The following is a 26,338-nucleotide window of genomic DNA, read 5'->3' as shown; positions in this document are numbered from 1 at the left end:
TATCCAGGAAACCCTAATCAATGTAATAAAGTAATTATTTTGTTAAATGCATACAACATTAAACTGGCCTCTAAACACACAATTCTATATGCCTGGATGAGTGCGGCTCTGAGAACTCATCAGAAAAGTTTCTTTGTGCTGTGGATGGTACTTAACACAGAACCTAATGAGGTATAGACACACAGAGAATAAGTGGCTGTAAAAGCTCAGCCACACCTGGGACATCTGCACCACACCTCTTCTACAAGGTTCAGCAGCCATCAAAGAAGAGGGGAAAGAAAGATTGTAAGAATCAAGACGGATAAGGAAGATGAGCACAAAACAGAGTCATCTGGGCATGACATGACCTATGCACTCATGCCCTCACAGCAGCTGTGGTTGCTTGCAGGAGACTTGCACATGATCAAGCCAGCATTCTGGCATGGAGGGGAAGAAGTTCATGAGTCCCCATGCCTAACTGAGTTGCTATGAAGATTTGATGTTTTCCATAGGAGTAACAGTTTTCTCTACGGGAAGGTCAACTATACTCCAGTGGATGGATATACAACCAGAAGTCTTATGGACAGCATAAAATCTATGGGTTTAATAACCCAAAGTCTATGGGTTATTAAATTTTAAGAAAGAGGACACAAAGCAATTAGAAAGGTGGATAGACCTGGGGGGAGGACTTACATAGAGGAGTTGGACATACATATGCCATAATGTATGTATGGTATGAATTTTAAAAAATAAATATATGATAAAATGTTGAAGCAGAGACTCCACATTGTTTGCTGTCTGGGTATAGCATGGTTGTTCAAAAAACAATTAACTAAAAAGTAATTAAAACTATTATAGCTTAGTAAGATAACCACATATGGAAAAATAATAGCCAAACTACATGAATAATACCATAGTAACTCAAAACAGGATTGAAAGTAAAACTGTATAATATCAATAAAGCACTTTAAAATCTGATATATAACTTGGCTTAAAATGTATAGGTATATTCAGATCAAAAAACACAAAATAGGGCCTACATAAGTGGAGTTTTATCACTTTCTTGGATAAGAAGGTTTGATGGGATAGGTCACTCATTCATCCTTTAAATACAATTTAAGATTTCAGTGCAATATATATTTAAAACTCTCAATGGAATGCGTAATGGAAACTGCCAAGATGAATCCAGAGTAGTGATTGCTTAATTAAAGAACTGTTGAACTAGAACATTGATGGAGATACATTTTATTGCACTGTGCAATGAACACCCTGCATTTGGAATAGGGATAGACAATATACCAATGGAACAAAACAGAAAACCTGGAAGGAGAATCATGTATAAATACTGAACTTTAATACATGAAATGATGGGTTAGTAATTAAAGTGTTGGGACAATGAACTATTCATTTAAAAGATACACTTAGATACCTACCTCACACCATATACAAAAATCATTTCCAGATGGATTAAAGAGCTAAACATAAAAAAACAAAACAATAAGAATATTAGAAGAAAACTTACAAAGGTATTTGTATAACCTCAGGAGTAGAAGACCTTCCTGCATGACATACACTTAAAAAGCCACAAAGGATACAATTTATAGACACAATTTTGTAAAATTAAATAGCAAAGACAAAAATTTGTAATCCAAAGACAAATGACAGAAACATCTGCAACATATGTAACAGATAAATCATCATAATAATTATTATCATTAATATGACTTTGTAAAATGGTCTTGCTAAGTAAGCAGCCTCAGGCTGGCCTGAAAGTCTCTGTGTAAATCAGGCATGCCTCAAGCGGGCAGAAGTACTCCTGCCTCTGCCTCCCTAGTGCTGGGACAGACAAGGAACTAAAATCCATATAATTCACGGTGCTTCTTTGTGTTAGTTAGATAAGCAAACCAACAGATAGATGAGTGAAGACTAAGCAGACAAGCCACAAAATAGCTAGAAATGGCCACAGACAAATGACAGGATGCCAAGTCAAAGAGCATAGACATGTATTTTAATGACAGTTGATAAAGGGGGGAAAAAAAGGTTGCTATCTGATGCTTGAGACAGTGTGAGCCCTGATGTTGTAATCCTGACCGTGAGATTGGAATTTGTTTCTGAGGACACAGTTTTTGCATTATCTACCCACAATGAAGATGTAAGAGTCCTGAGGTCCATAGATTTCACTGTAGGAGTAGTAGAAAATTATTGTCTGTGTGTGGGCAAAAATATTTGGTTCAAGATTTTCATTTTAAAAGGCATAGATATGTTCATTTTTAAAGGCATATATGGTGGTTAAAACGATAAAAAAAAATACTACTACTGTGTACTGCTAGCTAAGTATGTCCAGGACAATATATGTAGTATTTGAAAATACAACTCATTGATAAATACATGTTGTCATTCTCATTTATGTAAAAATGAAAATGCATAAACATAAGCAAACACACAGTAATAATATACACCTTTGGAAAGACATGAAAAGATCCAGAAAGTCACTAAGGCAATAATTTTCTCTAGAGATGAAAGTAAGAAGGTTCCAAATTGTATTATATTTATTTGTAGGTTGTTTACAATTTTATAGTGATCAGGCACCATATTTTAAAATTCCAAGATAAGAGGAAAAGTAAACATTTGAATAGACAGACAGAAACCAACAGATACAAGTCCACAAAAAAATATCAGTTTTGTAAAATAAGTATGTTTGTGGCAGGAAATGCTAGAATGGTTTGTTTCACTGGGCTTCATGAGTGAAAACAAATAGAAGTCAGGAATACCAAACATCACCCTGGTTGTGTAACTTTAAATAATGGAGCCCTCCATTTGATGCTAACATGTGTCTCCATTGATGGTTTTTATATAAAATACAGAGGATGTTTTACATTGAAATCTCCATGTTCACAAAAGGAGAAAGTCAAGAGTACTGGGTGCAACTGTGATGATACTAAGTGTTTGTTTGAGAAGACAATTCCCAGAAGGGCATTAACTGTTCACAGGGCCCCTTTAAAAGGCTGTTATAAGTTAGCAACATCAATGTGAACAATATTTATACTACATTCCTCTAAGAATAAGGTCTTAACATGGCAAAACCAGCAAAAATAGGAAGTCAAGAAACCTTGAATTGCTGCCTCAGATGGCATCACAGATACAAGAACCTACCAGGTATTATTAAGTGCAGAGATGTACACACAGTACAGTAATTGATCACTGTGTACATCTTCACATGCTCCTAGATAACACAACAAATCTAAATTCCTACAGCTCCCTTATTGCCCATAAGAATCTATACTGATTTCCTTCCATAATTCCCCCGCATTGAGGAGACTCAGCCTGGGAAAAAAATAGTAGTCTAATAGTTTCTAATAACAGAGAGAGAGGGGGGGAGAGAGGGAGAGAGAGGGAGAAAGAGAGGGAGAGAGAGAGAGAGAGAGAGAGAGAGAGAGAGAGAGAGAGAGAGAGAGAGAGAGAAGAAGGAGGAGGAGGAGGAGGAGGAGGAGGAGGAAGAAGAAGAAGAGGAGGAGGAGGAGGAGGAGGAAGAAGAAGAGGAGGAGGAGGAGGAGGAGGAGGAGGAAGAAGAAGAAGAGGAGGGGAAGGAGAAGGGGAGGGGAGGGGAGGGGAGGAGAGGAACACTCCTTGACAAATATCTCCACCCTAAAACTTACCCAGACATAAACTATCCAGAGCTATAGTATCAAGGATAAGAATACTAATGAATGGAGATATCATATGGTTTCTCATTTCATTTTTCTCCATTCCTGTGGGAGAGGTGCCTCTACTGTGCCCACTTCACAGATGAAAACAATATGACTTACCTACACTTTGCCTGAGTAGTATTAGCTTGTGATTGGAGCTCTCTAGGGGATACCTTAAGGATCTTGAAGCTAAACCATGAAAAGGGGTGACATAAACTAATAAGGAGCAAGGGAAATGCTGAAGAATGGTTGCAGCAATAAAAAAGTAAAAAAAATAAAACTTGGAATTATTTGCTCTTAGGAAAAAGGCCCTATCTGCTTTCAGAGTCTCCCACGGCCCCATCACTGCCTTCTGTTGTCCTCTCTTATCCTCACGATAAGGAAAGGGAAAGCTAGAAGGAGATATTTGTTCAGGAAAGGTTTTGCTCATTAGGTTTAGATGTGGGTCTATAGAAATTGGGTGGTCCTGGAATCCTCTCTCGCTGAATCTGTGCAGAATTCATCAGGAACTTCCCTTCTTAGATCCTCATGTATGTTGACTTAAGAATACAAAACTTCTTTAATTATTAAGTCTGTTTACCATTAAAACCATTATCCCCAGACATACAGTATCTGCATGATACAACATGAGCTTCCTCTGAACATAATGGAAGGTGGTGTCTCTCTTTTATATGATTTTATGACCCATCAATGAATTCTATCTAGTCACTCATTATAAAGTCCCCTTTAACCTAGTGATTTTAGCAACCATTGATGATCATTGCCCAAATCTATTATTTCATTAGTGGTTCAGAGGATGACATTCTAATTATAGTATTTCTCCTGCATATGTTAGCAGAAAAATTCTATAAATAAAAACTTCCCTTCATCTGCTATGTGATTGTACTGATTATAGCTTTTATGAAGCAGGCTTGACTATTTCCCTGTATTAACTTGTTTTTAGGAGGCTGAGTTTACCCCTAGGCATTATGGTTTGTTTGTGGTTTGAACACATAGGCTTGAATGTTTGAATACTTAGTCCAGAGCTTATGGAGTTCTTTTGAAAGGAAAAAACAAACAAAAAACAAAAACAAAAAAACAAAAAACAACAACAACAACAAAAACCCCATACTTAAGGAAGTGGATTCCTGAAGGCGGGTCTTGAGATTTTATAGTCTAGCACTACTTCCTGTGCACTCTGCTTCCTTATGGCTAACACAATGTGATCAGCTCTTCCACACTCTTCCTTGCACCATGCCTTCCCCTCCATGGCGGCCTACACCACCTCAAATTTTGAGTTAAAGTAAAAACTTCTGCTCTTAAGCTGCTGTCTGAGAGTTATTGGTCAGAGCTGTAAGAAAAGAAGAGCCACCACTCTCCCAGGGTCAGCTCTGAGGATTTTGGTTTGCTTCTGAAAATCATTTTCAGGACTTGCTCTTTTTCTTTTTTCTTTCTTTCTTTTTTTTTTTTTTAACTCTCACTTGAAGTGTTTCAGTCTGCTGCAGTGACTATTTTTGATGTCTTGTTTCCTTCCATCTTTGACCAATGGAAACCTCTTAAAGCTGTCCCTCCTTCTCTTCTCATATAACCCCAGTGGTCTTTGATGGCACCTTCACTTTCTTACATGAAAGAACATTGTATGCTCCTCTTGTCATTTCCTTCCAGAGCCTTTGAAGCTAATGTTCCTCCAAGGATCTCTGCATCTTTTTGATGCAAAATGGAATCTGGGGATCATAAAATGGATCCTTGTGAGTTCTCCAGGCTACTAGGGTGCTCATCACTTCGGAGTTTTTATAGTGGGAAATTCAAAGCTGGGAATCATTTTTTGAAAGGGAAAATACAACAGGAGCTCATGATTTTGCTTATCCACACTCAAACTCAGGATTGCTTGGCTTCCTTGAACTTTATATTTCTTTTTTTTCTCTCATGCTGAAAATCATGAGTACTAGAATGTAATAATAAAATTATTTAATTTTTCATAACACATTCCTGTGACTTTTAAAGTTATTTACTCTCTTATATTTTACACATGCAGTTTCTCCTCCCTCCTTTCCCTCCCAGCCTTTCCCTTGGCTGCCTTCCTCTCCCCCTAATCCACTTCTTCTCCGTTTCCCTCCAGAAAAGGACAGGCTTCCCAGGAATATCAACCAAACATGGCATATGAAGGTGCAATAAAACTAGACACCTCTCCTCATAGTAAGGTTGGAAGAGGCCAACCAGTAGGAGTAAAAATGTCCAAAAAGGAGGCAAAGACTCAGAAACAGCCCCTAATCCCACTGTTAGGAGTTCCAAAAGAAGACCAAACTAAACAACTACAACACATATGTAAAGGGCCTAGGTCAGTCTTCCATGCAAGGTCTGTGATTGCCATTTCAGTCTCTGTGAGCCCCTATGATCCTAGGTTGTTGATTCTGTGAGTTTTCTTGTGGTGCCCTTGACCCCTCCAGCTTCTTTTTTTCTTTTCACTCTCATACACATAACTTGGTTCCCTGGGAAGACGCATCTCTTGCATTTAACACATACTGGCCTACCTGTACAAAATAGTCTTCCTTCATTTTTAGTTTTTTTGTTTGTTTGTTTTTTTGGTTGGTTGGTTTTTATTGGATATTTTCTTTATTTACATTTCAAATATTTCCCCTTTCCAGGTCTCCCCTTCGGAAACCCCCTCCCCTATACCCTCTCCTTCTGCCTCTATGAGGGTGCTCCCCCACCCACTCACCCACTCCTGTCCTCCCACCCTGGCATTCCCCTACACTGAAGCACTGAACACCCTCAGGCCCAAGGGCCTCTCCTCCTACTGGTGTCCAACTAGGCCATCCTCTGCCACAAATGTGGCCAGTACCATGGGTCCCTCCATGTATACTCTTTGGTTGATGGTCCAGTCCCCGGGAGCTCCAGGGGGTCTGGCCTGTTGATACTGTTGCTCCCTCCATGGGGCTGCAAACCCTCCTCAACTCCTTCAGTCCCTTCTCCAACTCTTCCATCTGGGACCCCTGAGCTCAGTTCAGTGGTTGGCTGCAAGCTTCTGCCTCTGACTTTGTCAGGCTCTGGCAGAGCCTCTCAGGAGACAGACCCTCTGGCTTCTACAATCTCTCTTCTCCCCTCTTTCACAAGTTTCCCCGCATTCCATTTAAGATTGACAATTAATAAATGGGATCTCCCAAATCTGAAAAGCTTCTGTAAGGCAAAGGATGCCATCAATGGAACAAAATGGCAGCCTATAAAATGGAAAACACTTTCTCAACTCCATAGCCGACAAGAAAGCTAATTTCCAAAATATATAAAGAACTCAAGAAGCTAAACATTAACAAACCAAACAACTCAACTTAAAAGGAGGTACAGATCTGAATAGAGAATTCTTAACAGAGGAATCTTTAATGGCTGAGACACACTTAAAGAAATGTTTTAGCATCCTTAGAGCTCAAGGAAATGCAAATCAAAATTGCTTTGATGTTTCACCTTACCCCTGTCAGAATAGCTAAGATAAAAATGACTAATGATAGTTCATGCTAGTGAGGATGTAGAACATGGGGAAGATTCCCCCATTGCTGGTGGGAGTGCAAATTTGTGCAGCTACTTTGGAAATCAATATGGCAGTTTCTCAGAAATTTGGGAATAGTTCTACTTCAAGACCCAGCTATACCACTCCTAGGCATACACCCAAAGGACACTCCTTCCTATCACAAGATCAACTGTGTTCATAGAAGCTTTATTAATTTATTAATTTCCAGTCCAGAAACTGGAAACAACCTAGATGTCCCTCAACTAAGAAATGGATAAAGATAATGTAGTACATTTACACAGCTGTTATAAACATAACATCATGAAAAATTTGGGCAAATCGATGGAAATAGAAAAAAATCATCCTGAGTGAGGTAATCCAGATCCATAAAGATAAACATGGTATGTACTGACTTCTAAGTGGGTCTTATCTGAGTAGAAAAGGATAATCATGCTACAATCCACAGACCTAGGGACAAGTAGAGACCTAGTAACAGGGAGGACTCAAGGAGGAAGTATGAATCTCCCTGGGAAGAGGAAATAGAATGGATATTTTAGGTGGAGTAAGAAAGGGTGGGAAAGAGAACAAGAGGGATCAGTGAGGGGAGAGGGAGGTTGGAAGGAGAGAGTGCTAGGAGCTTCAACTGGAATTGGAGGGCATTTGGGAGACCAGGTAGAAACCTAGTGCAATAGAAACATCCTGGAATCTACGACAGTGACCTTAGCTAAGACTCCTATAATAGAAGATACAGAGCCTGGATCAGTTATCTCCAGTAACCACGCATGACTTCCAGTGGAGGGACTGGAACACCAATCCAGCCACAAAACCTTCAACCCCCAAATTGCCCTGCCTGCAAGATGTGCCAGGGTGAAGATGGTACAGAAATAGTGGGAGTGGTCAACCAATGAGTGGTCCACCTTGAGACACATGCCATGAGAGGGTGCCTTTGATACTGCCTGAAGGGCCAGGTTCCTAAGTCTGAATAACCCAGAGACAAGGTAGAAACTTGACTAGCAGAGAGAGAGAGAGAGAGAGAGAGAGAGAGAGAGAGAGAGAGAGAGAGAGAGAGAGAGAGAGAGAGAGAGAGTAACTGAAATTATTCCTAAAGATATTCTGCTATACTCACAGATTGATAGATTTGTGCTTAGGCCAGTTTTCATTAGAGAGGCTTCATCCAGCAATTTATGCAGATACCCACAGCCAAACAGTGTCACTTCTTAATCATATTAAAAATATATAGATAGTTTCAACATTAAACCATCTACCCTGACCTCAGTTCTTTCTGTCCTTAAGATACACCAACTAGAAAAAATGGAAAGTATAACTTTATCTTAGTTCTTTCAAAGTTACCATATCAACACACTTCTTTATTTTATTGTTTTCAATTTCAGAAATACTTTTTTGGTTTTTATTTTCCAACTTATTTTGTGTCAATTATTGACTATTTTTTTAAAAAACTGAAACATAATTTCAATCTCAAAAGCAAAAATCAAGATCCTTTTACATAAATTACAACTCTATTCTTGTTCTACTGTTCTTCTTGTCACTAGACACTCCTACTCACACCTTCCTATAGAACACAATTAGGGGTTGTTCTAGCTATTTCCCCCTTTTTTTGTCAGATTGTTGGTTTGTTTGTTTGTTCGTACACATATCAATTCAAATTAATTTCTCTTTTCTGTGCTTTGCTTTCTTATTGGGAATTCTCTCTTTCCTTATATAGCTGTACAAGACTCCATTGTGTATGACGACTCCTTAGTTTTTCCAGTCAACCTCAATTTACAGAAGAAGAGCCTTCCTCCCAAGGAAGGCATAAGAGATTGAGAATATTGCTCCCCAAAGTCATTGCCCACCTGAGTTTGCAAAGCTTGAAGATGCATGAAGACCTCCAAATATGTCCCCAGTAAGGATAGTTTTGAGGTACTTTTTTCTTTTTTCTTTTAATTGGGTATTCATTTCATTAACATTTCCAATGCTATCCCAAAAGTCCCCCACATACTCCCCCACCAACTCCCCTACCCACCCACTCCCACTTCTTGGCCCTGTCATTCCCCTGTACTGAGGTATATAAAGTTTGCACGACCAATGGGCCTCTCTTTCCACTGATGCCCGACTAGGCCATTTTCTGATTCATATGCAGCTAGAGACACAAGCTCCAGGGGGTACTGGTTAGTTCATATTGTTGTTCCACCTATAGGATTGCAGATCCCTTTATCTCCTTGGGTACTTTCTCTAGCTCCTCCATTGGGGGCCCTGTGATCCATCCAATAGCTGACTGTGAGCATCCACTTCTGTGTTTGCTAGGCCCTGGCATAGTCTCACAAGAGACAGCTCTATCTGGGTCCTCTCAGCAAAATCTTGCTAGTGTATGCAATGGTGTCAGCGTTTGGAAGCTGATTATGGGATGGATCCCCAGATATGGCAGTCTCTAGATGGTCCATCCTTTCATCACAGCTCCAAACTTTGTCTCTGTAACTCCTCCCATGGGTGTTTTGTTCCTAATTCTAAGAAGGGGCAAAGTGTCCACACTTTGGTCTTCGTTCTTCTTGAGTTTCATTTGTTTAGCAAATTGTATCTTATATCTTGGGTATCCTAAGTTTCTGGGCTATTATACACTTATCAGTGAGTTTTGAGGTATTTTAAAGATCCTCAACTCTTATATGTATGTTTTCTAAACTTGAATATAAAAACTCCCAGTAGTCTAGCAAAGATGCTGGTGATTAGAGAATAAATCTTACACTCTGGAGACTCCAACTTCTTAAAGATAGATAGATAGATAGATAGATAGATAGATAGATAGATAGATAGATAGATAGATAGATCAAAACAAAAATTAATGGGGAAACAAACATAAAAGGTTATTATAGATATAAAAATAAAATAATTATTGATAAGAGACCAATAGATAATCCCAGCAAATAATTCAAAGACTTGAGTCACATGTCAATAAAATAAAAATCCCTTGTATTCACACATATACAAAACCAATAGAATTGATCCTGAATGATAGTATGTATTAACAATAAATAAGTTTATCAATAATGTATGGAGCAATTGATGAATAGAGAAGATAAGTTTCCATTCATATTTTACTTTTAACTCCCATGGTCATCAAAATCTGGGATATATAGTTATTACTTTGATCTACTGTCTGTTTCTGTTCATTGCTAATAATTGCAGGGATACTCATTCAAAAAAATCTCTTAACATTTAAAAACTTATGGTCACTGGACATTAAAAATTAAATTTAAATCTTCATACACATTTTTGTCACAGTAAACCATGATAGAGTGGCCAATAAAGGGCTTTCAAGCATAAAAATAAATTACATAAAGATAAAATTCAGTGTGGTAACTGGAATGAAAATATAAATTCAAGAAGAAAAAGGAGCCATGTAAAAATGGCTGTTTAAGAATTTGTTCATGTGTTAAATAGATGATGTACCAAATTGCTCTGGTATTTAAACTTCATTAGATGCATTAAAGGAATGATGTATTTTTTTAATGTCAATGTTTACAATACTCTGGAAATGATGGCAGCACATGAAACTTTTTAAAAGGTTGCAACCAATGACATAGAAGTTTCTTAATAACAACTTTAAATGTGTTGGAGACATCCATAGCTTTTCAAAATTCTTTTGAGATCATAAAAGTTTAGAGCTCTTGAGTGTAGAACATTCCCATACAGATATGAAATGTCTTCTCTCTCTTGTCTTTTCTTTAGTCTGTATCTCTCTCATTTCCAAATAGAAGTAATAGGAAAAGATGGAAGGAAGAACATCACCCTAAGCCGCCAGCATGTCTGCTTAGGACCCCTGACTACCCACTGTTCACTCTAGCCCTTAGTCCTCAATTGTAGCTGCATCCCTGAAAACTGAAAGTACATAGCACAGAAGGTACTGAGTGGGGCATGGCTGCCTGTGACCCATCACCCGTTCTTTCCAGATGTAGAATGCTATGTGTGGACCACAGGGAACTCTCAGACACCCTCAATCCTCACACATAGTGTTTGCCTCTCTCCTGAACAGGGAATTGTGTTTTTGTATTTCCTCTAATGGGCTCTCACTTTGCTGTGGTGAAGGGGATCCCATTATTCCAGATTAAAGAGAAAATCAACCAGGCTTTGGAAGGTTCTCAGGTCTCTGTATCTATTACCTGGACAAAGGGGCACTAAAACACCCAGATTCCTTCTTCTCACCCAGACATTCAAAACATCTACCCTCAAACAACTCTGTCTAGTTAGGAAACATGGTAACCCATATTCCAAATAGATAAACCAAGACTCAGCAAAGAAGAATAAACACATATCCACAGGGCAGAGTATTTCTGGGAGCAACTCAAACCTCCTCTGTTTGGAAGGAATATGAACTAATCCAGACTTTTTGAAGGAGATAATAAAGTAACCTATCTTCTTTGAGGATTCAGCTACAAAGAACTGTTAAAACTTTGAAACGTATGTTTATGGCCAAATGATCAATCATCTGGAGACTGCCAGTCCTGGTAGAGGCCATTAATTTTTATTTATTCAGTTTTAGTATTTCTTAATTGCATGTCTTAGCACAGAGAAAATATACCATGTGCATTTAAAAAACAAATCAAATGTCAACAGATATCTTCTTCATTACCTGAAAAGTCTGTTTAACACTTAATACATACCCCAGTGGGTTTTGCCTCTTACATCCTATCTTGTGCTGCCACATGCAAAGAGGTACGTCAATCAGGGACAGTTATGTCCTTGAACATGACAATAGCTATGGTCCTAGTAGCCAGCACTACAGTCTGACTGGGCCATCTTTCCAATTGTTACAATGACATGAGTCCTCAGAATTGTGAAGTCAGAATTGCTATACTTGCTTTTGCCTCCCCACCACACACCCCCACCACACACGCACACACACACGACTGTCCCCAAGAACATGTCTGCAAGCTAGTGTCTCACTTCCTGGTTGACAAATTGAAGAACTTGATCCCAAGTCTATCTAGTAGGTACTTGGAATTTTTCCAAGGGAAATAGAGAGAAAATTTACAAAGACATTAGATTGGGGGCTCCCTCCAAGCAGGGCAATGTGGCAGTTTATGCAATGAGCATCCATTTAGCAAAATCTCAGAGAAAAGGATGCTGCATCTGAGCCCCTAGCCTTGGGATTAGGATAAATCCTCAAGTCTTCCAAAACTACAATAAGTTAAGAGTCAAGCTGTTTAGCAGTGTGAGCCTAGAGGACAAACAAGCCTATTGTGCTTCTTCTCAACTCTTTTACCTAGAGCTGAATCTGCCAGGAGCAAAGTTCTTATATGGATGCTCCAGGAACACACACCTTTTTATACCGTCTTATCCCTGCTCCATTTCTAATTGCCAGCATTCATTCATTCAAAGTCCCCCCTGTACTTTAGTATACCTAAGCAATATATATATATATATATATATATATATATGAGACCAGATACATACTGCATTGAAAACATAATTTGGCCCTTACTTTCCTTTCCCGATGCCTAGACTCTAGCCTCCTGGCTGCACTAAAATCTTCTTATGGAAAGAAACTTTAAGATGTTAAAAGAGCTCAATTCACACAACAAAGCTGGAGGTCTCAACTCAGCTACAATTCATAAATCAAACTGGAGACTGAAGAATCCACCCAGATCTCAAATGTGCACACTGATACTATACATAAAGGAAGGCTAAGTCACTCCACTGACTGAGTCTAGATTTTTTTTAATTACCCTGTAATGCTCAAGTACTCACAGTTAGGATCAAATTTGTATTCACATAGATTTAGGTCAAATTACAAATCATTTCTTTCAAACAAAGTTTTGCTCAGCCAGATGTTTTGTTTCCCTTTACGTGGTAAGTGACACCAGAAATGTGTGTTATAGATTGAGAAAGGAGGGAATCTAAAGCAACCAGAGTGATAATGTCTAACTGAGCAGGGACCATATACCAGTTCAGTAACCACAGAGTGTTTATCTTCAGGGAGACTCACTTCCTTGTGCGTGGAATGGGGATAATAACACACCTACTCAAAACATGTACTGAAAAGAAATGATGTAGTAAATGAAAGGGGAAATATATACATGCACAGAGATTTGAATCAAAATCTTCCTTGCAAGCGTTTCCCAAGTTTCCTGGGTCCTAGACATTCTGCTCAGTGAGCCCTCACAACAGTGAGACAACCATATTGGATAAGAAACCAGATTGGGGGGGGGGGGGGAAGAAACCAGCCAGTCACTGGAGAAGCATAAACCTGAAAGAATGCATCACCATACCCCAAGCCCTTCTTCTTGTGAGAATTGTGTTTACTTTAGGTTTGGTTTGGTTTTAGTTCATGACAGTGTCACCAACAAGCACTGAGCACAGCCTAAAGGGACAGTCAGGAACTGCATTAGTATCAGTCTTGATTCCTGCATCTGGTCTTTTTTAAAACAACAACAACAAACAACCCCCCCCCCAAAAAAAAAAAAAAAAAAACATAGCTATGCTATTCAGGAAAGGCAGCTGGAGTGGATTCCAGAGAAGACAAGACTGGACTAGAATACACAACAGTCTCCTTGCTCTGAGTGAGACCCTACTGTAGGACATAAAGGCAAAATAATTGGGTTCAAGAAGATGAACTCTGACAAGCTGGAGAGATGGCTCAGCGATTAGAGTATTGGCTACTTTTGTAGAAGACCAAGGTTCTGTTCCCAGCATTCACATGGTGGCTTATTTATAACTTAAGTTCCAGTAAGTTTGGTGCCCTCTTCTGGCCTCCATGGGCACCAGGAACTCATGCAGTGCAAATATATATATATATATAGAGAGAGAGAGGCAAAACATTCATACAGACTCCAGAAATTCAAATAACCTCATTAAAATGGGGTACCGAGCTAAACAAAGAATTCTCAACTGAGGAATACAGAACAGCTGAGAAGCACTTGAAGAAAAATGTTCAACATAATTAATAATCAGGGAAATGAAAATCAAAACAACCCTGAGATTCCACCTCACACCAGTCAGAATGGCTAAGATCAAAATTTCAGGTGACAGCAGATGCTGGTGAGGATGTGGAGAAAGAGGAACACTTCTCCATTGCTGGTGCAATTGCAAGCTTGTACAACCACTCTGGAAAACAGGCTGGCAGTTTCTCGGAAAATTGGACATAGTACTACCGGAAGATCCAGCAATTCCTCTCCTGGGCATATACCCAGAAGATGTTCCAACTGGTAATAAGAACACATGCTCCACTATGTTCATAGTAGCCTTATTTATAATAGCCAGAAGCTGGAAAGAACCCAGATGTGTCTCAACAGAGGAATGGATACAGAAAATGTGGTACATTTACACAATGGAGTACTACTCAGCTATTAAAAACAATGATTTTATGAAATTCTTGGGCAAATGGATGTATCTGGAAGATATCATCCTGAGTGAGGTCACCCAGTCACAAAAGAAGTCACTTGATATGCACTCACTGATAAGCTCAGAAACTTAGACAATTTGCAAAACACAAGAAAATCAAGAAAGAAGACCAACGTGTGGATATGTCATTCCTCCTTAGAATAGGAAACAAAATACCCATGGAAGGAGTTAGTTTGGAGACAAAGTTTGGAACTAAGATGAAAAGATGGACTATCCAGAGACTACCCCACCCGGGGATCCACCCATAATCAGCCACCAAATGTAGACACTATTGCACATGCCAGCAAGATTTTGCTGAAAGGACCCAGATATAGCTGCCTCATGTGAGGCTATGCCAGTGCCTGGCAGATACAGAAGTGGATGCTCATAATCATCTATTGGATAGAACACAGGGCCCCCAATGGAGGAGCTAGAGAAAGTACCCAAGGAGCTGAAGGGGTCTGCAACCCTATAGATGGAGCAACACTATGAACTAACCAGTACCCCCAGAGCTCATGTCTCTAGCTGCATATGCATCAGAAGATGGCCTAGTCGGCCATCAATGGGAAGAGAGGCCCCTTGGTCTTGCAAACTTTATATGCCCCAGTACAGGGGAACACCAGGGCCAAGAAGTGGTAGTGGGTGGGTAGAGAAGCAGGGCGGGGGGTGGGGATATAGGGGACTTTCAGGATAGCATTTGAAATGTAAATAAAGAAAATAGCTAATAAAAAGTTGAAAAAAATTCATGCATATACAATAACAGTTACTAAAACTTTAAAAAGAAGAAAAAATAATACAGTCTTTTATGCAAAAGGCAAATTCTCTCTATGACTTGTTTTCTCAATATTAATAAAAGTAAAAACAGCAATACCTAAGTCTGGTTTCTATTACCCAGTACTGGCCGTGAATCCAGGGTCTTGTACATACCCCTTGGCTATGACTCTGGGTCTTTGGTGTGTGTGTGTGTGTGTGTGTGTGTGTGTGTGTGTGTGTGTGTTTGCTTCTTAGGTGCTCTCTTGCTTTCATTTTTATTTTAAGACAAAGTCTTACTAAGTTGCCCAAGCTTGTCTTGAACTCATTCTATAGCACAGGCACAGACCTCCTGCTTCTGCATCCCAAGTGCTGAGATTACAAGTGTGCATGCATGCTATTCCACTTGGATGGTGAGTTTACTGTAGGATTCTGAACTGACAACAGATACACACCACAGGTACCATGAGACCGAGAAGCTTTTCAACAGTCCATGAATATTCTTCTTCATGACCCAGCAGGACCCCGTTTCCTGGGAAACTGAGGATGAGAGCTGGCCTGCATCCTCAGCTTTGGATGAGACACCCAGGCCAAGTGATCTTCTTAATTGATGTTCTTTCTTAATTCTAGTTCCACAGTTCTCGACCTCCTGACTCCACACTGGTGAGATATGTCATCCAGAAGTTACATCTGGATGTTAGGAGAAGCCTGTGCATCTGCTCTTAGGGCCCTGTCTTGATGCCTGAGAAGAAGACAGCGTAAAACAGGTTCTGCTTGCTGCCCCTGATTCCGTTCATCTCAGGACTTTCGGACTCATTAAGGGATGTTTGTAAGGACAGCCATCAGCAGGCAGCTCCTCTGACAAGAGCAAAGGATCCTACAGCATGTTTCCTACAACAACATGATCTCCTTCAGTGGCATGACACCTGCATCATTGCTGGCTGCTTGCAAGTCACCTACTAGGAGGTTTTGCCCACCGTGTGCTCTTCCTCCGATCTTTGTGAAGACTCTTCTGACACAATACCTTTGTATAGCACTCATCTCTCAGAAACAAGACTTCCTAAAGGCTGCCTGGGATGAGGAGAGACAAGTAAACAGCCATGTGCTTGGGCCCAAAGAAGAGCTTAACTGAGCCAAGGCCTAACATTTCTGGAAAATTCAATACCCTGTGTACTTTCTTCAGTGCCCCCGGGGCAAGGGAGAGATCTCCCGTTAGAAGAACTGATGGATTCAGAAACAGAACCTTAGGACAGAGAAAAGGGCCATCTCCCTCCTAAGCAGCCCTCAAAGTGGGAATAGCACATCTTGATGAAGACACAAACTTACAGCCAAGTCACCTGGAGAAATCACTTCACCCTTTGGAATCTCAGTTTCCCCATAGATTAAGTATTAATAAGATTTTTCATGAGGATTAAGTAAAAACAAGCCATAGAAATTTGGACAAGGTGCCTGGAGTTTGGTAACTCTCAATATACATTAGTGAGGAACAGTCAGAGTGACAGTTACTGTGGGCGTTAGTGTGGGAGGGTAGATGTGGGAATGCCAGTCGATTGCTCTACTGTATGTTCATATTAGCATAAAGTCATCTCTGAGCCCAGCATTGAGATCATTTAAGTGAGTGGGTGTGGTTTTCGATGGGTAAGGAGATGGGGATGTTTGGTGGCCAGGGATGGTAGTGATTAAGCTGAATTAGGGAATCGATTTCCAGTGTCCTTGGCTGCAGCACTTTGAGAGTGAAGCTACCCTCAAGGAAAGATATGAAGTCTTTTCTGGTTGTGTGTTGCTGCAAACAGCAACCCAGGCATTTGCTCCCTTTTTCGTCTGGACACTGACTTTCCCTCTCCAGTAAGGTCATGGACTGCAGGGTCAGCATATCAACCAGAAAGGCACAGCTGTTGGCAGGGGTGACAACTACAGCTTACAGATCACTCCAAATTAGTCATTTTAGCTGGAGGGAGAGCAGAGCCCTTGGGCCCCCTTACATTTTATTAACTGCCAACTGAAAATGCCAGAAGGATCGAGAGAAGTGCAAAGAGAGGGAGGGGTGGATTTGGAGTACTTTGCATATTTTAATTACTTCAGTAAACAATACATACCACAGCAGAGACCTGTCATCCATAGCTGCTTCCCCCGGCTAAGGAAAGTTGGAATCTCATCACGAGAGGCAATATGAAGAAGAAGCACAGCCTTGGCAAACTCTTGGCTCCCTCATCTAACCTCACTGAGGGCTGCTGGGACAGCTCAGAGGAGGGTCGGGACAATGGGACTTTGCATACCCCAGAGCTTTCTTGAGAAAAAATGCACCTGTTCACCCAGCGGAAAATGTGATGCTTCTCTGAGTCATGAAACAAAACCCTTTCATCCTGGAGAATGGATACATACAGCTCGAGAGGGAAGAGCTCACTTGCAGGACCACACACACAAAGAAGGAGTTACAGTTCTTCATCTTCACTGGAAGGAGGGGATTCAACTTAGAAAAAGGAAGCTGCAGAGTGTTGTTCTCAGGGAAGCCTGGAGACGGCTGATAACAGCGGCGGCTGGAGGATTCTGTGAACTGCAGACTGATTAATCAACACAAGCTGCTACGTGACTATTTTATTCAGCACAAGTACCTAGTTAGGCATCCCCTGAGAAATTCCAGGAGAGGGGTATTGATTGACCCAGCCACACTACCATGACAGAGGCCAGAGACACCTCCAGCATACTGGAAGGGAGACAGCAGAGTTCCAGAGCTAGTGAAAGCAATGGAATCCAATGGAAAGGCACTGGGTTGGGAGCCAGGTCACCCGCAATTTTGTCACAGTCCTGACAAGATGTGACCCTAGGTCTCTGGAAGCCTAGAGTTCCTTCCAGTCTCAATGTTCACATCTGTAATAATGATGTATTAGACTGAGGGACTGTTAAAAAGTCTTCTCTGCTCAGAGACTACAGGAATTTATCCAGGGCATAATTATTTATCTGAATCAGTATGTGAAGCACATTGAATAAAGGCCTTTTATAGTATTCACAGCCTTGAGTCTGCTTTTCTAGAGAGCTGTGTGTGCCTGAGTGTGTGTGCTTGTACACACTTGCACATGCATGTCTGTATATGTGATCAAGTCAATGAGAGTGAGAGCCCGACCTCAGGTGACCTCAGGATACTACATATACTACATAGTCTCCTATGTCCTTATTTACAAGGTAGGTTGATAGGCTTCAGGAGGAACCATGTGGATTGATCTCTAGGTATCACCTAGTTCAAAACATGAAGTCCCAGTGAAGCAGAGACTGCACAATTCCAAAATGTCCCTCCCTGCCTCGGGAGAAGTTTAAAGTTCCAGGACCCACTTACTTCAACTCAGCCTGCTGTTCTGCAGAGAAGCAAGGGCAGAAGGCAGTCTCAGAACAGGATGGAGGCTCAGAGCTCAGGCTCCATGTAGCATGTGACTTTTCAGGCTATTTCTTGAATCTGTCAGCTGTGTGTAACACCATCTCCCTTTGCAAGCAAGCTCCGTTCTTGGCTTTCTCTTCATGGTTAGAAGATGTAAGATGGGGCTATGTAGATACTCTCAGGACCAACCCAGGAGAAAGTCTTAAATGCTAAGCCAGCAATAGGAAGTGGATGGTTTTTAGCTTCCCCTCTCACAAACACAGCCCTACTCTTTTACATGCATTCCTGTTTCTAAAAGCTTTTCCAGCCTACTGAGAGTTCAATCTTTCCTTGAGTTATCAAGTGGGTTCCCCCAAAATGAGCCAGGCTAAGCACTAGAGTAGGTAATCTCCAGGAAGAGAGCCTTTATCTTCATCTAAATTTATGGCCTCCACTATAACAGAAGAAAAAGATGGTCTCAGTATTTCAACTTTGAGGCCATAGAGAGAACCCATTTCTCATTGAGCAGAGCCACAGAAGAGCAACTTTAGTAGGAGTCACTACCCAGTGCCATGATACATGGTAAGTGCATTAAGATGCATGGCTTCATCCACCCTCCGGAGACACTGGGCTCTAGAAATAAGTATCACCACCCACTTTGCATGGAGGAAAGCAGACAGATAGGAACAGGGAAAGGTTATAAGTAGTAAAGAAAGTAAAGAAAGGGGGAAAGGTTATAGGTAGTTTATTTTAAAACATATGGAAGTCACAAGACTTATGCTTAAAATATTCTAACTCTAAAAGTCAGCAGCCTTGAATGCACCAAGTTGAAATTTTTGTGCACTTCCAAGTTGAAGGAAGACTGAGCAGTAAAGATGTTTTAAAGCATGCAAGCTTATGGGTTGGGATAGCAGATTTAGGAAAATGTGTTAGATAGCTTAGAATTTGTCTTCTATAAACACCCCCACTAAAGCTGAAGGGGGATTTTCATTCTGAAATATCCATATCAGCAGATGCAATGAAGTCGAATGAGGGCTCACATCATCCCAGACAGCACTCATAAAGATGACACCAGACGGCATCCCATGCTTCTCATTCTCATAGACAGACTGGAAAAGGCAAGCAGGCAAGGGTTTTGCCTCCTTGGTCATGACTTTTCTCTGCATGATGTCCAGCTTGGATGCAGAGGTTGTACTGATGATTTCTCAGCTGAATTCCTATACTCAGCCATCCCTGGGAAAGGCAAATCCTGCATGCTGATCTTAGTCTCCAGGGATCTGTGCAACCACAACAATATCTATCATTAAAAAATTCAGAATATGTTTCCTTTGATTGGTTGGACATCTTTCTCCCATCAATATCTCTTTCTGTAATAACAGTGTCAAAGACAAAACAAATGGAGGAATGAGAAGAAAGCTTACATGGGAACGAGAAGGGGGACAGAGAAACCAGCATACGGTGAAGCTGGTGCTATTACATGGGTCCTGGTCTAAAACCAGAAATAATCCTATTTCTGAATTTACTATTAACATGTCACATTGTCTTTTCTGCTTAAAGGATTCTGAGTTAGATATTTCTTTTACTTGGAGCTAAAAGAATCCCAGTAAAACACTGGAAAATTCAACTCTTAACTTTGTCTCTATTCCTAGGATTAAGTGCCTCAATTTTAGAAATGAACACAAGAAGAGAAAATAAGGTAGAAGGTGGAAGGTCTTGCAGAAATGGGCTTCCCCAATGAAGGCCAAAGCAACAACTGTTTCCTTTCACCCACCTTCTGCCATACATGCCCTTAAACACCAGGGTTTTATCATCCATAGGACATCATGTGATAGTTCACGCCCTGTGACCCTGAATGACAGCTTCTTCAGCCAAGTACATGTAAAAGCATTTTGGCTGGAGATCTTGTTGGACTTCTGTTTTCCATCAGGGTTAACCACAAGTGGCTGGAGAGAAGAAATCAGCAATAAGCATCAGAGAAATTAACTCCTGATGGCAGGAGGCCGGCACCAGCCCAGAGACAGCGGAACTCATCACCCCTCCTAGTGTCTACCCACTGGTGGTGGTGTCACAATGCTTCTAGACATATGGATTTCTTATGAGCCATTTGTCTGTGACAGCAATTATGGTTTCAAATGCACTTGACCACCTTTGAAAAGGAAGTTCTGATCAAAGAACAGAAGACAAAGACTAGGATAATTTCCTGTGAGCAACCTTGGATGGTATATCCAGGAAACCTCCTGTCTCCTGAGGGGCTCCCACAGATCCTTAGCTTGAATACCTGAGCTCTACCTCATCCCAAGAATCTCTTGGTATCCTCTTCTAAGGACTTGCTTGACCCTAGATACCTATTCATATCATTATAGTGCTAAAGGGAACCAAGAATTCAGAGATTAGTTGTTATTTAAAGGAGAGATCACCTATTCCGAATAGAACCCAGGGAACTAGTACTGGGAGTGCACAATGGATCCATCTGGTTTTATAAATTTCTGAGGTACCATGTGAATGAGAGGCACCTTTCACAGATTATTGTTTTCATTCCCCTAGCCCATCTCCAAAGATCAATCTTAAGTCTCTCAAGTCACAGGATGATTTTAGATAACAGGGAGGTATAGAATACTACATTTGGTAACCTTACTATGGTGATGTTTGGCTCTATCAATATTACAGTGTGTTTTAAATGAACCTTTGCTTAAAGACAAATTCAATGAAATCAGACCTCTCCCACAGCCTCAGTGACAATTTAAATAGTGACAGCCCAAAGAGGAGTGAACAGTGCCTGCCTCAGTCACCTGCTATAGATCTTAGACATGCAATGAGAAGGGTATATGCATGGGTTGGTTTCAATGGGGAGATAACCTCCTTACCCTTTAGCATGCTGGTATAAAGAGTGTGCCTGCAGCAAGGTGGCTCAGCAGGTAAAGCCACCAGGCCTGAAGGCCAGAGTTCATTCACCAGGACCCACCTGGTGAAATGAGAGAACTGATGCCTGCAAGTTATCCTCTGGCCTTTATGTGAGCAGGCCCACATGCATTCCCATTCATGATAGATAGACAGACAGAATGACTGACTGACTGACTGACTGACTGACTGACTGACTGACTGACTGACAGATGGGTAAAATTATAAATAGGTAGACAGATGATAGACAGGTAGGCACAGAGTGACAGAAATATACATACATACATACATACATACATACATACATACATACATACATACATTTGGGGCTCAGAGCAAGTTCACAGATGAAAATGTATTTTGACCAGCCCTTTTATGCTTGTGTCTAAGGCTTATCCATTGTTCTTCTAGCAGTGACTAACCCTTACTTAGATTTAAGACGTGCCCTATATAGGGCAGAATAGACCATAGATGACCAGCCCCAAAAAGAACTAGAACTAATCACTTCCAGTCCCATTGGGACTTCAAGGAACCTCCACAGACACAAAATGGAGAAGTCAGTCAATGCTGAAAGGGCTTAATGTTTTAGAAGAAAAGCGTTGTTTGGGGTTTTTCGTTTCATTTTGTTTTGTTTTGTTTTTTGTTGTGTTTTGTTTTTATCGGGGAAGGAACTCAGAACTGTAAGTCAGAGAGAAGTATCCTAGGAAAGAGAATGAAGTTTTGTTCTTTAGCTTCTGAGTGAAGGACAAAACCCTGCAACAGCCCATAAGCTTTGAAGAACCAAGGTGTGATTGAGAAGTCATAGAGGAATAATGAGTTGACTACAGTAAGTGGTGTTCAGAGGCCTGTAATACACTCTCTTGGCGTTGTCATTGGAGTGGTAAAGAAAAGGAAGGGGAAGGTAAGGAATAACTTCCCTCTGTCTATAAGGAACACCCTGTAAAACTTAAGGATACTTGCTTTGACTTACATTGAGACTCCATATTCAGGACATCACACTGCAAGATGCTAAGCAGTTAAAAAATTAATCGCCATTGGAAGGGCAGAACACTTATCCTGGGATAAATAGGTTCTGAAAGTTCAGGTAACAAAGCCACTATAGGTAGAAAAACAGCAACCTTTAGAAAAACTGGAGAAGAATGTTGATATCCTAAGATGCATCTTCTCTTTATTATATCAGGTCTGTTCGTGTGTCTAAATAGTGACTTTTCTGGGGAGGTCATGGAACCTCAAGAGTCCATCTTATGTATAAAGCAAGATATTGATTTTTTTTTTTGCCTGGAATACATATGAGAGTACATTGCAAACAGATTCAAAGATGCATAGCTAATATTGTTCAATGTAAGCATGGGCTTTGAGGTGTGGTCCACATACATCTGCTTCTCACAGATAGCATCCCCAAACCCAAGGAGGGGCGTTTGTGTGCTCCATTCACATCACAAAGGCAGTCAGGAATTAGAAACAATCTTCAAACTCAACTTTTCACCCAACCCCATCAAAACACCTTTGGATAGTCTTAGGACTCTGCATGCATTCTCCCCATCAATTAAGTACACCAAAGACCATGCACTGGCCCTCCTTCTGATGTGCATGAGAAGCAGGACCCCTCTTACACCAAGGTCACACTTTCATCTCTGCTTAACATGAACATCACATAAGAAGACTTGCTCACATGCTCCAGAAACAACTTTCCAAGGGCCATCCCCATTCCCGAGAAGAACACAGTGTGAAGAAGCAGATGGATGTTGCTCTGCCTTCATGCACAACCAACAACAACGTGGACACCACCTAACATGTCTAGTTCTTGACCCAGCCATGCACACTAGAACATACATCACAGGGTAGTCTAGGGAGTCCCACTGTACTTTCAATCCCTTAGTTTATGCTAACTGATACCCAAAGATGGTTACTCAGACTGATGATAAAGGTGGAGACTTCAGACATTGGTCCATCTGGGTTTCAGTTCTGGCTCCATTCTCCTTTATTTTTGCATTTAAATGTCAGTGTGTTCATCTCAAAATGGGGCTGTGATAACCTCTTTGTGAGAGCAGTGTAGGCTGAATGAGAAAGTTTACTCAGAAATCCCTAGCAAAGCACCCACCTAGAGTAGACGTTTGTCAAATGCAAGTTACCATTCCCACTTCCACCCTTGGTATTCCAGAAGGAAGAAAGAGAAGCCTTAAGATATCCTAAATGGCAACGTAAATCACAAATTAAGAGACTCCCTACAAAGTTGCTTCTAAAATGAATGCATCAGCCTTATGCACTTTTTGATGTCCTCCTTAGTAATGATTCTAGCACACGAAAGCTAGGCTAACTACCAGGCAAAGCCTACTTTGACAAGGCATGGCCACCAAATATTCTCTCCTTGCTATCTAAAGTTTATATTTATTTCTTCGTTTGATTTTGGACATTTTTAGCTCAGACTTGCTTTTGAAAAAACTAGCCAAATTATAAAAGTCCTGCTTGGAGAACTTAGATAAAATATGCACTATCCTTTCTAAGCAGCTCAATTGCTTTGACATCCTACCTAAAGCTGCACATAGATGCATGTGCTGACGTACACACATAAACTAGTATCACCACTACCAACATCACATACTTCTCTGTCTACTCTCTTCGTTAGTTTTCTTTTGAGGACCTGCCACTTTAATTTGTGATATATCTTAAACTTTATCTTTGCTTTCCCTAATTATCAACAGAGATTTTTTTTTCCTATTTTATTCACCATTGTCCTAATGTACTTGAGGAGGGTACAATGCATGCTATCCATTCCTGTTTAAGTATTAATAGCTTTCTCTATTCATGCTAGCAGGGACCAAATAATCAAGTACACATGATCAATTTATAATAAATAACTGTTCCAATGAGTTAATACCTTTGATCAATTTAGCACTTTGGTAAAACTTGTCAACTCCTGAAACCAATGGTTGGACCCTACTGTAACTGAAAACAGGTGACATTTTGAAAGCAAGTGTAGAGGCTGAGCTCTTGCAACCCTTCTGGCTGCAGGTGTCACATAGCACAAGGCTGGAAATTAAACAAACTGAACCTAAGTAGTAGTGTCAGTGAGAAGCCTATGAAACTGGGGCTCTAGGAGAAGCTGGAAGGCTATGCTTAATTTACCTCCCTAACCAAATCAGGAGGGAACTGAATGAAATCTTCAAAGTGTTTCCCTGCACCTGCCTATGAGACTGCAGCATTGGCAGACGATCACATATAAGAAAACCAAAGCTTCTCCATTCAAGGTCACACTCAGTCAGTGTTTGAACACAACAGCTGGCCTGGAGAGGAAGTTTCTCAGGGTGATAAACAAGGATTCTGCTAGATTTTTAAATGAGGGTCAATTTTGTGATTTTGAGGATTGTTCTAGAAACAGAACAAAAAGAATGCTGATTAAAAAAAAAAAGTGGAAAGAGGTTAATGGATGTAGTCTGATAACCAAGACTGGACCAATGAGCCTTCTACTGGATCTGAAGTATGTCGATCTCCTCTCGATGTGGGGAGATAGAAATCTCCCCCAAATATCCACAATGCCTTACTTACTCTGGCCCTTTAGTAACTATCCTGAATGTCAGCATCATTTTAGACCAGGATTCATCTGAGATCAAGTACACAATTTCTGCTCTCCAACCCATCGGCCTATCTGCTTATGGTATTCTCAGATCCCTCAAGGGAACTTCTTATGGAGCATCAGACAACCAAAGTATATGCAAGACTCAAGGCCACACTTCCTGAAATGCAAAAAAAGCAGCCAAACCACCATTCATGCAGAGCCTCCAGCCTTCACCAACACACAGGCCTGGACAGAATTGCTGACAGCCACCTAAATCAAGATATGCACCTATTTTTAGCAGATCATGGCCCCATACCCCCACCATGCTGCATCCCCATGAGACAACACAAGCACACCAAAAGCTTTGGCAGGGAACCTCCATGGAAGTTAACTGATGCCCCCATAAAGGGGAAAACAGTCAAAACAAAGTTGGCAGCAGCCTCCCGTACATGGAAGTTCCTCTCCAAAGCCTGCAAGCTGTCAGTGTGTGGACAACCCTGTCCATCCCCTGGCCCCAGAAACGAAATCCAGACTCACTGTGGAAGCTGCTGACGCTGCTAGCCTCTGCTGCTGCCACGACACGTTGAATGGGCCCTTCTGGCATGGCCCTTCCTGACAGTGAATGAGGAAGAGAGCAGGGAAGAAGAGGAAAGAGAAGAAAAGGGATGAGGGAAGAGGGAGGAGAAAAGAGGGATGGGGGAGAGAAGGGAAGCAGGCCTGTCTTTAATGAAATAGATGTCTCTCTTGAACATAGCCTCTAGTGTCCTGTCCTACATGCCTAGGCAGACTCCTGACTGACTGCCTACACTCAGATGACGAATCAAGAATGCTTCATGCGCCGGGCGTGGTGGCGCACGCCTTTAATCCCAGCACTCGGGAGGCAGAGGCAGGCGGATTTCTGAGTTCGAGGCCAGCCTGGTCTACAAAGTGAGTGCCAGGACAGCCAGGGCTACATAGAGAAACCCTGTCTCGAAAAAACCAAAAAAAAAAAAAAAAAAAAAAAAGAATGCTTCATGCACTACCTAAATGCCACACCACCATAGCCCTATTTGTAGTCCATACCACTCAACTTCTGCCTCTGAGGACCACCAAAGCTCAAGAGGCTTATGGGTCAATTCTTCTTTCCACAGGATTAGTGCCCCAGCCACTACCACTCTAGAAGGAAGTGCATTTTATCTGATATTCTTAACCCCTTAGGTCAAAGAAAAGGCATTTTTTCCAAAGCTCCTGAAGGAGTAGTTATTCTTCTTGTATTAGCAGAAAAT

At 41.0% G+C, this 26,338-nt stretch overlaps 1 protein-coding gene across 4 annotated transcripts in view; it reads right to left on the bottom strand.

The window, feature by feature from the left end:
• The window catches only part of Ntrk3 (neurotrophic receptor tyrosine kinase 3), a 399,848-nt gene that overhangs the window by 24,141 nt on the left and 349,369 nt on the right, over positions 1–26,338 (bottom strand). Inside the window, exons 16-17 of one of the 4 annotated variants that reach the window (XM_021166476.3) lie at positions 25,611–25,685; positions 1,413–1,454 (exon numbers count right to left, since the gene is read on the bottom strand). The exons of 1 other annotated variant lie outside the window; for it this stretch is intronic. In XM_021166476.3, the coding sequence (XP_021022135.1) occupies positions 1,413–1,454; positions 25,611–25,685 (117 nt within the window). The remainder of the gene's footprint in view (positions 1–1,412; positions 1,455–25,610; positions 25,686–26,338) is intronic. 2 more of the 4 variants (XM_029479478.2, XM_021166477.3) reach the window with 2 other exon arrangements.

This window comes from Mus caroli, unplaced genomic scaffold (assembly GCF_978045245.1).
Source record: "Mus caroli unplaced genomic scaffold, Mus_caroli_1 scaffold_8, whole genome shotgun sequence".
NCBI lineage: Eukaryota > Metazoa > Chordata > Mammalia > Rodentia > Muridae > Mus > Mus caroli.
This window is presented reverse-complemented; position numbering and strand designations above follow the sequence as displayed.